Below are 13,255 nucleotides of genomic sequence, written 5' to 3'. Positions count from 1 at the left end.
GCTGGGATCTGGGCTCCCCAGAGCAATGGCGGAAGCTTCGCGCAGCTGCGGGCGGGGAGAGGGACGCGGCCAGGTCGGGGGGCCGGGAGGGGTGCTGGGAATCGGAAAACACAGATATGACCGCGAAGGCGGTTTCTGCCGAATGACCAGATGATGACCCGCTGTGGGCCCAAGGCGGGGTGCGGGGAGCCCGTTCCTGCCCGCGGTCGCTCTCCCTCCCCCACTGCCACACCGGCCCCGCCGAGTCCTCCCCGGTCTCCTGGGCGAGGACAGGTGCCGCCCGAGACCCCGGCCGCAGACAGATGCCCACGGTCACTCCGGCCTTCCTCGGCCCCATTCGCCGCACACCCCCTTCCTGCGGTGGCGTTTTTGTTTTAACTCTTCTGAACTGGTTACAAAACCACACTCCCACGAATACATAAATAATGGGTGGGGGGCGATGTTTTAAAGAAATTCCCGCAAGGCCTGGCAAGGCAACAGCAACTGCATTTCTGCTGCATCATATTTAACTGTTTGCAGGCTGCTGCGGGAGATGCGCGGTGGCGGCGAGACTCGGGCTCCACAGCCCTTCTCCGCCCGGGGCCTGGCGAGACTCGCGTGGGGATTAAGAGGCAAGGAGAGGGTGTCAGCGATCGGGCGCCGGCAAGATGTGACGGGGGGTGATAAGCGTAAGGCCGCAGCGTGCCCACAAGCCGGGCACCCATCGGGTCGGCCGGCAATTGCTCCCTCCGCCCGCGCGGCCCCTTTAAGAGCCAGCGCGCGCCCCCGCCCCGCGAGCGCCGACTTTCCCTAGCAACCGCCCCGGGGGAGGGGGAGGTCGTGGTAACCGCGCGCCAGACGCGAGGATCACGTGACGGCCCGCAGCTGGAACGCGAGCGCGCGCCCCGCCGCGCTCCCGCCCGCCGGGGCCTGGGCGCTGCGGCGCGTGCGCGAGCGGTGCCGCACCGGCCGCGGGCGCAGGGAGTATTATGGGCTGTGGGTGCCGCTGAGCAAGATGGAGCTGTCTGCAGTGGGCGAGCGGGTCTTCGCGGCCGAATCCATCATCAAACGGCGGATCCGAAAGGTGAGCCGCCGCCCGGGGCGGGCCGCCGCTGTCCGCAGCCGGGGCCGGGGCCGGGGGCCCTCGGGGCGAAGCGGTCCCGCTAGCCCGGCTCCCTCGCCCAGCCCCGCGCCGCCGCCTCCTCGCGTCCCCGCATCCTCCCCACCCCCACTCCCGTTTTTCTCCCCTCTGTTTTTCAGGGACGCATCGAGTACCTGGTGAAATGGAAGGGGTGGGCGATCAAGTGAGTGTCGCGGGGTCCGGGGGCGTCGCGGGAGGGGAGGCAGCGGGCACCGGGGCCTGGGGTGGGGGTGCGCGCTCTTGCTCTCGCCGCGTGCCTGTCCCTCTCTGGTCTTCATCCTGATTTTGTGCGTTTGTGACTCGGCAGGTACAGCACTTGGGAGCCCGAGGAGAACATCCTGGACTCGCGGCTCATTGCAGCCTTCGAGCAAAAGTGAGTTGTTGGGGAAGCTGGCAGGGGCTGCGAGGCCGAGGCTTGGCTGGGGCGCCGCGCGGGGAAGCGGGAGAGCCGGGAAGGGCAGCGCGGAGTGGGGCCCGGGAAGGGGCTCTTTTTAACCTCTGGTGTTTTTCGGCCGCAGGGAGAGGGAGCGTGAGCTGTATGGGCCCAAGAAGAGGGGACCCAAACCCAAAACTTTCCTCCTGAAGGTAACCTGGCCCAGCCCCAGCAGCATCCCCCTCTCGGGCCCCCAGCCCCGGCACAGCACGGGGCCTGGAAGGGAGGGACAGATACGCGGCCGCCCAAGCGGGCGGGCCTTTTCAGAGGGGCCCCAGCTGGGCAGGGGGTGGTTGTGAGCCCCCCCCCAGAAGCCCCTGATGGCAAGCCTTAGCCAGCATCAGCTTCAACAAGAGGGTCCTGGGACTGGGGATAATCCTCCCTGTTGAAACTAGGGGCTGGGGATGCCTTTAGGGCTCCAGGAAAGGGGGTGGCTGAGGCAGGTGGGGGATGCCCATGGGAAGGGGGCATTTGTTTGAGCTGTTATGACTGTGCTGGGAGTTGGAACCCAGGGGTAGAGTGAGTGGGGTCCCACCTCCTGGCAGGGCACAAGGAGAGGATTTGGGGGACCACCTGCCTCCCTGCCCCCAGCTTCCCCCGTTCCGTCTTTCAGGATTTGTTCTTCATGGCTCCCCTCCTTTCTTGGGGATCCAACTTGAATTTGACCTCAAATCATTTCACTTTGAATTTATCACCCAGGCTGGGCCACTAACTTTAGGGCTCTGAGCCTCAGTTTCCCCCCACTCCCGTCCATTTCTGGGGGATGGGGATGTGGGAGTGAGAGCATAGCATATTAGCCTCTGCTAGGGAGGGAAGAACTTCCAGAGGAAGCCATCTTGGAGGATTTGGGTTTTTATTTTATTTTGACAAGGAAAAACAGAGTCTGGGAAAGGAAGGGCAAGATGGCCCTAGGTGGCAGGCACGGCTGCAGGTGGGACTCAGTGGGCCCCCTGTCTTCCTGTAGTGCTACGGATGCCTCAGGGCCCCCTCCCACCCGACAGCCGGTGACTTTGTGGGAGGACTGTTTTTCGGAGAAGAGAAGCAGAAGTGAAAGAAATGTTGGTTTCCAGAATTTCATATTTTTATAACCCCCACCCTCAAGCGACGCACATCCTAGGGGATCCAGGGAGTAACCTTAACCCTGATGCTTCTCTTGGGGAGGGATGGGCGGAGCAGCTGGAAGGCTGGTGGGCTGTGTGACAGCCTCTCAGTGCAGCCGGGGCACCCTCTAGCGGCGAAGCGAGTATGACCATGAGCATTGATACACAGAACGCCTTTTTTTCTTGGTAGTTCTTTTGGTTCCTGAGCTGGCTGTGGGCCTAATACAGGGCTGAGCCCCTACATGGATTATCTCCTTTAATTCTTTCAACAGTTCCAAGAAGTAAGGAGTATTATCCCCATTTCACAGATAAAAAATCAAGGCCCAGGAAGGGAAAGTGACTTACCCAAGGTCCAGCTTCCTGGCTTCATCCTGTCTCCTTTTCTTCATCTTGTGCCTTGAGGAGTCCATGTCAGGTTAAAGGGGGAAGGCAGACACACACAGGAAACTATGAAGGCTGCAGAGTTGGCGTGGCAGGGGATAGAGACGCAGATAGTAGGACTTTTTTATCTGGACCCTAAGAAACAGGTAGCCTGAGAGTGATGTGGATGTTTGTGAGGGGCTATGGAGATTAGCTTGGGCTGAACACATTGTTCTGGGGCTCCCTGAGAGGCAGTATGGCAGAGTCAGCAAATTACACTCAGCGCTTTCTGCCAGGAACTACTCTGAAGCAAACAGGAGCCCATGAGATAGCTTCCATCCTCCCTGTTTCACGCATGGGGAAACAGGGCCAGAGGTGTCCAGTAACTTGCCCACAGACATGGGGAGAGGCCATGGTAGAGTTCAGGTGCTTGAACCTTCACACCATCTACGGTGCTTGCCAAGCCCACAGAGCTATGCCTGTCACCTGGTCAGGGTGCAATAAGCATGTTGGCTACAGTTATTTTTAATTCATCAGGCAGACCCAGGTCCCACTTTCAAAGAGTTCTCTATGTGGGGAGGAAGAGGAAGGGTAAACCCTTTAAAAAATAGTAATATATAGAAAGTATAAAGTAAGAAATGTCAGTGTATGCCAAGCATACATTGGAAAAAGATCACTGCTTATAAGTCCACCACCCATGGGTAGGTCTGTTCCGTTATTTGCTGCGTGCCAGGCACTGTGCTGAGCAGGTGCCATGTACTCTCTGATCATCACAGGAGTGCCCGTAGTAGGCCCTGTGATGGTTGAGCAGATAAGGAAAGGAGACTCACTGAGCCAGGGTTTCTTTCCGGGCCTGCCATTTGCCCACACTCTGCCCCTCCCCCAGGAACAGTCCGTCACCACTGGACTCTTGGAAGCATAACTGCAGAAGTCAGGAGGCTCAGGCAGTTTGCAGAGGGAGTAAACACTTTCTGAGAGTCAGAAAGTGTGGGGATGCACCTGCAGAATGTCTGCTTACCACGCCAAAAAAGCCTGGGCTTTTCCCTGCCTTTGTGTGGGAAGGGGTCTGAGGGGCCCAATCCCTGGGAGCTGGGCTGGCAGCATTGGCATGGGCAGGCCCGGCTTCATGTGCTGCCGCCTAGTGGCGGAAGGGACTGTTAACCAAGCAGCCCCAGGAGGCCCCAGCCTGGGCTGGGAGGACCAGGTGGAGTCACAGTCCCTTCTCCCATGGGGGTGAACGCCACGTTCTAAATGAAGACATCCTTGCTTAGCCAACAAATAAGCCAGCAAACATCTCTCCTGAGAGTTGTGATCAAATGGTAATCTAGTCTTGTCTGAGGGGCATATGGGCTACCTCCAGGTACTAGTTAAGCATCCAATGCTGTGGGGAGTGGGAGGTAGAGAGACCTCACAACAGATCCCACCCTCATGGACCTCACAGACCAACCGTGGGGACATGGCCTTCCTCTCGGTCCCAACCATCTCCCACCTAGATTGAGGGCAGCCATCACCTAACAAGCCTCCCTGCCCCAGTAGGATCTGTAAAACCCACGCCCCTTGTGGCACCCCACACACACCCCAGCCTCTGTCCCCAGCCCTTGCTTTCAGTCCTGTGACTCCTCGCCATCTTCTCACACCACTGGGATCTTGCCCAGAGGACTCTCTGCCTCTACCATCTGTCTGTCTTAGCAGGCCACCGCAGCCTCTGGAACTGTCTGGGGTGCAGTCAGGGCTCAGTAAGGACCAGGACTTTCTCCTACTTAGGTGTCAGGGCCAGGCTTTGATGTTTCATTCTCCAAGCCTGGGGTCTGTGCTTCTCTGGGCTCTGTGGTTCTTTCCCTGCATGAAATCACTTCATATTCCCGCTGCCCACCATCCTCCCTGTAATAGGGCAGCTCTCCAGGGGAGAGTCTGTGCATGTGCCGCTGTAACCCCAAGCAACTGGTGCCTGGCACCTCAGTACCTTCCTTAGTAAAGAAAGGACTGGCCATGCAGACAGCTTACATCGCCTTAGGAGTCCCTTAGCCTCTCTCCATTTAGTGGCATCTGACAACGGATGGGTTGGACTGGAACCTGGGGTCTCTTGAGAGCCCTGCGGCTTTAGAGAGATTTCATGCCTGGAAGGACAGCTGGAAGGAGAGGCCTGGGAGCCTGGGGCAGTATTCCTGGCTGCCCACGACCTCTGCACCACCATCCTGCCCCAGACCATCTTGGCACAGAGAATAGGCGGTGGTCGGGCCCACTTCTAGGCCTATCCCCACCAAACTCACATCTGACCGGGTTGGGTTCCAGCCCAGGCTTTGGGATGCATTGGTACCAGTTCACTCTGAGCCAGGCACTGGGCAGACAAGTAAATGAGACCTATCCAGGGAAGTATGGTGGCTGAGGTGCTGGCCAGCTGAGGAGGCAGGCTGGAGCCGGAGGTCAGCCTGCTCGAAGGCGAGAGAGTACGGGGCATTGGGGACATGGTGGCTCAGCAGGACTTGGTGCGGGGGAGCAGGGAGGACCCACCTCCTCCTTTCTGTCACCACGAATGAGTCCGTGGAGGAGTCCCCGCTTGGGCTGGATCTGCCACAGAGCAGGGGTTTAGCAGGGGCTTCTGAGCAAACGGCTGCCCTCCCGACATTGTGTCCCAATTGTCGACACTCCTCCGTGTCAGCAAGGGCAGCCATGGAGTGGCCCAGGGCCCTCTGTGGAGCTAGCAGAGGTGGTGGGTGGTAGAAAAACACAGTTTTGGAATTGGGCCTGGACAAGGGTGTCCTGACTCTGACCTTGGAGTCAGAGGCAAATTGCTTCATCTCTGAACCTCTGTTTCCTTTTCTAAGTCGAGGTCATAGCTCTCGGGATCGCTGGCTGAGAGGCTCTACTTAGGGCTGGCTGGCGTAGGGACATCCAGGGGAGGTCAGCGGGCAACCCTGAGGTCCCACCCACCCCTCCCTCTGCCCACAGGCGCGGGCCCAGGCCGAGGCCCTCCGCATCAGTGATGTGCATTTCTCTGTCAAGCCGAGCGCCAGTGCCTCCTCGCCCAAGCTGCACTCCAGCGCAGCCGTGCACCGGCTCAAGAAGGACATCCGCCGCTGCCACCGTATGTCCCGCCGTCCCCTGCCCCGCCCGGACCCGCAGGGGGGCAGCCCCGGACTGCGCCCGCCCATTTCGCCCTTCTCGGAGACGGTGCGCATCATCAACCGCAAGGTGAAGCCGCGGGAGCCCAAGCGGAACCGCATCATCCTGAACCTGAAGGTGATCGACAAGGGCGCTGGCGGCGGGGGCGCCGGGCAGGGGGCCGGGGCGCTGGCCCGCCCCAAAGTCCCCTCGCGGAACCGCGTTATAGGCAAGAGCAAGAAGTTCAGCGAGAGCGTCCTGCGTACACAGATCCGCCACATGAAGTTCGGCGCCTTTGCGCTGTACAAGCCTCCGCCCGCCCCCCTGGTAGCCCCGTCCCCCGGCAAGGCTGAGGCCTCAGCCCCGGGCCCTGGGCTGCTTCTGGCCGCCCCCGCCGCCCCCTACGACGCCCGCAGCTCTGGCTCCTCCGGCTGCCCCTCGCCTACACCACAGTCCTCTGACCCCGACGACACGCCCCCCAAGCTCCTCCCCGAGACCGTGAGCCCATCCGCCCCCAGCTGGCGCGAGCCGGAGGTGCTCGACCTGTCCCTCCCTCCCGAGTCGGCAGCCACCAGCAAGCGGGCACCGCCTGAGGTCACAGCTGCTGCCGGCCCGGCACCTCCCACGGCCCCTGAGCCCGCCGGTGCCTCCTCCGAGCCCGAGGCTGGGGACTGGCGCCCCGAGATGTCACCCTGCTCCAATGTGGTCGTCACCGATGTCACCAGCAACCTCCTGACGGTCACAATCAAGGAATTCTGCAACCCTGAGGATTTCGAGAAGGTGGCTGCTGGGGTAGCAGGCGCCGCTGGGGGCGGTGGCAGCATTGGGGCGAGCAAGTGAGGGGGCTACCAAGGAGGGGGGCTTGGGGGGGCCCTCCTGCCCGAAGTCATACTCTTGCTCCCACCCCACCCTTGCCCCCAGCCCTCTCTCCCTGTGCTTTGCTTGTCTCAAATGGCTCGGTGTTGACCCAGGGATGGGGCTGGGTAGTTGGGGTCCCAGAAAGCCGGGGGTAGGGGCCACCCTGGAATGGGGCAGGGGAAGGGCACACCCCCTGCCCATGCATGGTAGAGCCCACTGGGTGGTTTCTGGAAAGCCCTAGAAACTAGGGTTCCTCTGCCCCTTCCACATCCCACCTGTCTCTCTAGCTTGCTTCCTGCTCTCCTGTGCGGCATCTGATTTCTCGGTGCTAACCTGGCAGCTGTGGGGCCCTTAGGAGACCCCCACCGAGGGTGGACACAGTCCCTTTCCTTCCTGCAGATGCCTAGGCAGGAGGAGGGCTTCCTGCCTGTTTGGCAAAGTCCCAGGCAGAGGCCAAGGATGAGGCCTGACTCGGCTCCTCCCTCCACATCAGCCAGGGCATCAGAAGTTGGGCCAGGGCGGGGTCTTCCCTGCTCGATTTTGGACGAGGCCTAAGTAGACCCCCTATGCCCTGCCCCAGCCCTGGCTCTTTCCTAACCCCCTCAACGGTGGGAGGAACTGGCAGAGGGTGCGCCTGGCCACAGCCTCCCCGCATCTAAAGGCCCCTTCAGTTCTTGACCAAAGGTGCTACCAGAACCTGCCGTGGAAACTTCCAGTTGTGCGTCTGCCCCACTCGCTGTGTTTGTCCGTGGGTTCATACGTGCATTGGGTGCTAGGCCCCAGGCTGCCGGGTGGCACCCTTTACAGTTCCTTTGAACAGGGGCATTGAAGGCCTGGACTGCCTCTCGCCTCAGTAGGCCTGGGGACCAGGCTTGGGTCTGGAGGTTTGCTGTGGAAGTCACCAGGCCTCCCCTCCTGGCCCAGGTGTGCTGGGGGCACCGTGCCCCCCACCCCCCTGCCCTCCTCGGGGTGGTCAGCCCAACCTGTCGGACCTTCACTTCACATCATGGTGGGGACCGAGATAGAGAGGGAGACCCCGTTCCAAGCTCCCCCTTCCTCCCAGTGTTTGGGGAGGATGCTGAAGAATCCATTCCCGAGGGCCTCCCGGCTTGTCCCAGCCCCTCTTTTGCTTCTGACCACGGAGGCTTTCTGACAGCCCAGCCTGCCTGAAGCAAAGGAGGCTCCCCGTGTCCTGGGCAGCTTCTGTTTCCCTCTGCTGCCTGGGAGCTGAGGCACCCGTGCCAGTGGCAGAGGCCACAGCCCCAGCCTTAGGCCAGGCCCTGGGAGGGCAGGCAGGCAAAGGGGAGACCAGAGGGGCTGTGTTCTCCAGGAGAATGAGGGTGTTGGTCCCAGGATTGGGACCGGGGCCCCGCTGGCCAGCCCTGGGCCACTTCCCGGGTCTCCATTGTGCGTGGGTGGCGTGTTCCAGGCGTGGCTGGAGCTGGCTTCCTGGCTGTGCTGCCATGGGCCCCTCCCTCAGAAGCACGTTGGCAGGAGGCCGATCAGAACCCCAGCGCCTTTGGTCCTAAGAATGGGAGGCTGCCTTCCTTCCCAATCTCCCTGCCAGGGCCCACAGCGTGGCCCTAGCCCTCCCCTCCCCGGGATGTAGAACGGGGACCCTCGCAGGGTTGGGGCGGGGGCTGATACTCCTCGGCCCCTCCCTACCCTGCCCTGTGTGTTGGCTTTGTGGCCGTCCAAGTGCCAATTGGCTTTTCCCCCAAATAAGGGCTGGTATTTCTCCTCTGTCCTTGGAGGTGATTTCCCCCTGACCCCCTCCCCCAGGTGAGTGACCACCTGGGTGCCAGTTACAGGTGTTTCCAGAGACCATAGAAATGTGTTTTCCTGAGAGTTCGTGTCATTCGTGACTTTTTTGTAAAGAAGTTGTGTTTTCAGAGGTGATTTTATGACAGGAAAGTGAAAGAATTAGTTTTGCAAAAAAACAAAAACAAAAAAAGAGGAAAAAAAAGAAATAGAAAAAAATATTGTGGGATTCCTATGGGGGGGTGGGGGGAGAAAGAGATATTTAAGAAAAAATAGTAACGCAGTGATTGCACAGGTGAGGTGGCAATGTCAGGATGGGGCGGAGGCCTGGGCCCAGCTGGCAGGTCCCCTGGCATCGCAGGCACTGTGGAGAGGGCCTGGACCCAGATCTCCACACCCATGCTTGCTCAAAGGGAAGGACAACAGCGGGTCCCCGGGAGCTAACCCAAGCTGCAGGTCCCGGCAAGCTGAGGTTTGGGAGGGTGGGGGTTGTCACTGGTGATTTTCTCCAGGGGGCTGGTGAGTGGGCAGTTTGGTTTCTTGCCCCCTTCTGTTCCTTTCCCAGTTGTTGGGCCATCTGGTCCCCACCACCGCCACCCTATGGGGGAGACCTCCCTCCCCACGGGTCACCCTAAAGCCCACGACCTCTCTGAGCCTCCCTGGCCTGAAAGGGGATGCAGGCTTCAGGAGGCAAGAAGCTGGGCCCTGGGGGTGGCTGGGGAGAGGGAATGCATTTCCCTTGCCACAGGTGGTCTGCTTCTGCTGGCCTGAGCTCCAAGTGGAGCAGCCCGGGCCAGCCTTGGTGCATGAAGAGGCACCAGGCACACCGCCTTGAGGTGGGCAGTGCCCATGGGGGCCCGAGTGGATGGGACCAAGGGTGAGCGGAGGCCTCCTTCCTCCCCTCTCTAGTACCCCCGCCTCCCACACACTTGCACGGATCGGCCTCCCTTGGGAGATCAGCCTCCATGGGCCCCTCGTCCACCCTTGCTGCTTTCCATTTGCCTAATTACCAAGCAGAAGTTGCAATCTGGTTTGCTTTATTTTTGTATGTGAAATAACCCCCAGAGCCCAATTTCCTCCTACGTTCAATATTGGTTGGGGCATCCGTCATCTCCCCTTAAGTGCGCCCCCTCCCCACCCAAGTATCATAGGAAACAGGTGAGGTCTGGTGTCTCTGGTTTGAGACGGTAATTTGGGACCCATCCCTGTCTCGGTCCCCACTCTGACCTTTAGTTTGCCCTTCTGTGAAATGGGTATACTGGGCAGCAAGCCCTCTTCAGAAAGCGCTGCTGGTGTCAGAGCAGCTGCCCAGTACCAGGTGGGGGGTCAAGGTTGCTGGTACTGGGGCCCCCAGCTGCCCACAACCCCTCTTTGTTCTCACCCTGCAAAGGGGTCAAGGTCAAAATGAGCCTCATCCTTCCTATGACCTGGGAAGAGGTGATGATCAAGTCCCCAACTTCAGTGTGAGGCGGACAGAGTTGGGGGGATGGCCCTTTTTGAAGAGGTGAAAATGGTTTTGGAGAAGCGCAGCTGCTTCACTGGGGGAATGCGGCAGGGACTGGGGCCCAGGATGCCTTGGCCTATGGGGAAAAGCCCTTTAAAAGGCAGGGCCCAGGCCCTGGAGCCAGCACAAGACTGGCCGCGAGCCCCTGAGCCAGGAGGTCCTGGAGAAGAGCCAGGCCGGTGGGCCTGCCCAAGGCTGGAGGGTCAGCCCCAACAGGGAGCTGGGTTGGCCGGGGGCTGGACTGCTACCAGCCTCTCTGGCCTATGGGGACCCAAGAGGACACATCCCCCTTTTGCCCACTTTTCTGTGTCATTTTGTTGTTTTGGTTTGTGGTGGTTTTTCTTTTTTCTTTTGTTTTTCTTTTTTCTTTCTTTTTTTTTTTTTTTTTGCACTTCGCCCACACAGGACAGTGGAGCCCCACCTGGTCAGTTCCACTTCCGGGCTCCCATGCACTTGCCCAAGGCGGCCTCTTTGGGATGGGGATGGTTTGAGGAAACACTTTTAAAGAAAAAAGGAAGACATTGAAAGGTTTTAGTTTCTTCCCTATCTGCATGTCCTCTCATATAGAAAGCCCAGAATTAGGGGCTAGAACTCCAGGAGAGGGTCTCCCCGACTCATCTCTTGCTGACAGTCACCAGGATGCAGAAATAGGGAGATGGTTAGTGGGGGCCAAAGATGCCCCCTCCCAGGCCTTCGTGGTTCCCTCCTCCGCCCCCTGCAATCTTTGGAGGAGTCAGTGCCTCACTCCAGCAGTGAGTGCCTACTGTATGCAGGTAGTCAGCCAGGCAAAGAGAGACTAACGGTCTCATGGGGGAACCCTCTTGCAGGAGGCCAGGTAGCTGGAGCGAAGCGTTCCGGCTGCCCTTGCTGCTGGGTGGAGTGGAGAGGGAGACTTCTTTTTGTTGGTTTTAATTTAAAAACACAAAGGCCTAAAGAAATACGTATCTTATAATTTTTTTAATTTTTGAGAAGTTCATTTAATGAATTGTGCACGAATGAATTCTATATATATAAAATATACATATATAGCTCTATATTTGGGGAGGGGCACTGTCTCTTTTTTCTCTCATTTTTAAAATGAAGTGTTGTTGCCTTTGTATGTGGTTCAACCATCCAGCTCCCAGCTGGCTAAACTTTGCCTCCAGTGGTCAAAGATGGGAAAAGAGTGGGGTTGGCAGGAGATGGAAAAGGGAGGTGCCGCCCCAGCATGGGGGGCAGGTCCCCCAGTCCACCCTGCCCCTCCCCCTGTGGAGAAGACGCTTAGTTGGGGGTGTGGGTTTGGGCTCCATTCTGGATTCGGCGGTTCCGGGGGAGGGGTGGGTCTGTGCCGATTACTCTGTCTTGTACGTTTGTTCTGCTGCTCTTCAATATTGTATCAACGCCAGGAAAGGGGGGTGAAAAGCCTCTTTTACCCCCCAAATAAATTGTCACATTCCGAAGCTGAGGCCTAGCCCCTAGGTTGGGGTGTGTCTGTGTCTTCTTCCAGCTGTGACTGGCTTTTCAAAAGTAGCAGGCCCATGTCCCTCCAGTGACAGGTGAACAGGGGGAAGCCCTGTCCCACCGCTGGCACTCACTTGCTTCCCGGTTCCTATCTCCCACACTCCCCCAGCTCACATGTGCCTCAGTGGGAGAAAGAGATGCCTGCCACTTCTTGGACCCTTGAGAATAACGGGTAGGTGAGAGTGGGAGGATGGAGGTCTCATCACTGCCTGTCCCTCAGTGGGAATCACAGCACCCGCAGAGAGGAAGGGGCCTCTGGGGTTGTGGCCCCAGAGCCCAGAAGAGAGCAGGCCAGAATGGGGCACCAGCTGCTCTTGCCATTGGGTCCTACAGTTTGGCACCCAACCGTGCCATAAAGTCCGATATCACATTCGGATAATGAGAATGGTGGTCTTCGAGTTTGTTTTCTGGGTGCCATGTGCCTTCTCTCATGAGATGACGCGCCCTCTCCCCACATAGGTGGGCTTAAAAGCAGCAGCCCCAGGCAAACTTTCATGCCTTCCCCAGGTGCCTGGCGTTCCACCTGCAAGCTCCCGATGACTCCCGTGGCCACCTGTTTGCCAGGCCTCGGACAGGTAGCGCTCTGGTCTCCCCTTCCTCACCACCCCACCTCCTGTCTGGCCTCTCTAGTATCTCCCCGCCCTGCAGCCTGGGGTCCTGAGCGCTTCTGCTTTGGCAGCAGCTCTGGCCTGGTCCACCAGTCTCCATCCTGGCCTGCACCTGCCTGCTGTGTCTTCCACACCAGTGCCATAGGGGTCAGGGAGGCTACCGCCCCAGCGCCACAGCCTCTAGGCAGGCAGGAGTGTGATCTAGTTCCTTGTCATGCCTGGTCCCGGCGCTGGGGATATTCAATGCAGACAGACACTGCTGTTAATTTCCAGGCTGCAATGCCCAGATCCCCCACAGCTCAACACAGCCTGTGTGCCATCTGCAAATGGCTGAGGTGCAAAGTCTCCCCCAGCCTCCACCTCACCGCCCCCCTCCTCCTTGCCTCCCTCTGCCTGAAGCCCCTCCCCTGCCACCTGCCCTCCCAGGCCCTGCCCTGTCTCCTCCCTCGGTATTGACCTGCGGTTTTGTCCTTCCCCCTTCCTAAGGACAGGGCTGGGTCTTCATCCCCTCTCTGCCCACACCTCAGTGTCTGGCACATGGTAGGCCCAGATCATCTCCGTCACCAAGCTCAGTCCTCTTCCTATGCTGGCTGGGACAGTGAGGCTTGGGAGTGGCTGAGAGGTAGACCTGGGGCTCAGTGCAATCAACCAACTGCCTCTGAGCATTACCAGTGGGCCTGGCCTGGGCCAGGCAGGGGCCAGCAGGACAAATGGGAGTGTGTCCCTGTCCCGGATACGGGGCTGCCACTGGGCAGGCAGGTGGGAAGGGACCCACAGTGAAGCACCGACAGGGCTGGGGAGGCCAGCCAGTAAGCCAGGGCTGGTCCTGCTCAGTGCCACTGCTGCACCTCACGGCCACCTCCTTGTCATCTTGAGCACCTGCCTTGGTGTTCTACTCCCAGAAAGCCC

At 59.4% G+C, this 13,255-nt stretch overlaps 1 protein-coding gene across 1 annotated transcript; it reads left to right on the top strand.

The window, feature by feature from the left end:
- The first annotated feature begins 15 nt into the window (after positions 1-15).
- Positions 16-11,682, top strand: CBX6 (chromobox 6). Its single transcript, XM_016939189.4, has 5 exons — positions 16-1,063; positions 1,240-1,283; positions 1,428-1,493; positions 1,639-1,705; positions 5,963-11,682. Exons 1-5 carry the CDS (start codon positions 995-997, stop codon positions 6,953-6,955), a joined length of 1,239 nt encoding a protein of 412 aa, XP_016794678.1. The 5' UTR covers positions 16-994; the 3' UTR covers positions 6,956-11,682.
- The last annotated feature ends 1,573 nt before the right edge of the window (positions 11,683-13,255 follow it).

This window comes from Pan troglodytes, chromosome 23 (assembly GCF_028858775.2).
Source record: "Pan troglodytes isolate AG18354 chromosome 23, NHGRI_mPanTro3-v2.0_pri, whole genome shotgun sequence".
Lineage (NCBI taxonomy): Eukaryota > Metazoa > Chordata > Mammalia > Primates > Hominidae > Pan > Pan troglodytes.
This window is presented reverse-complemented; position numbering and strand designations above follow the sequence as displayed.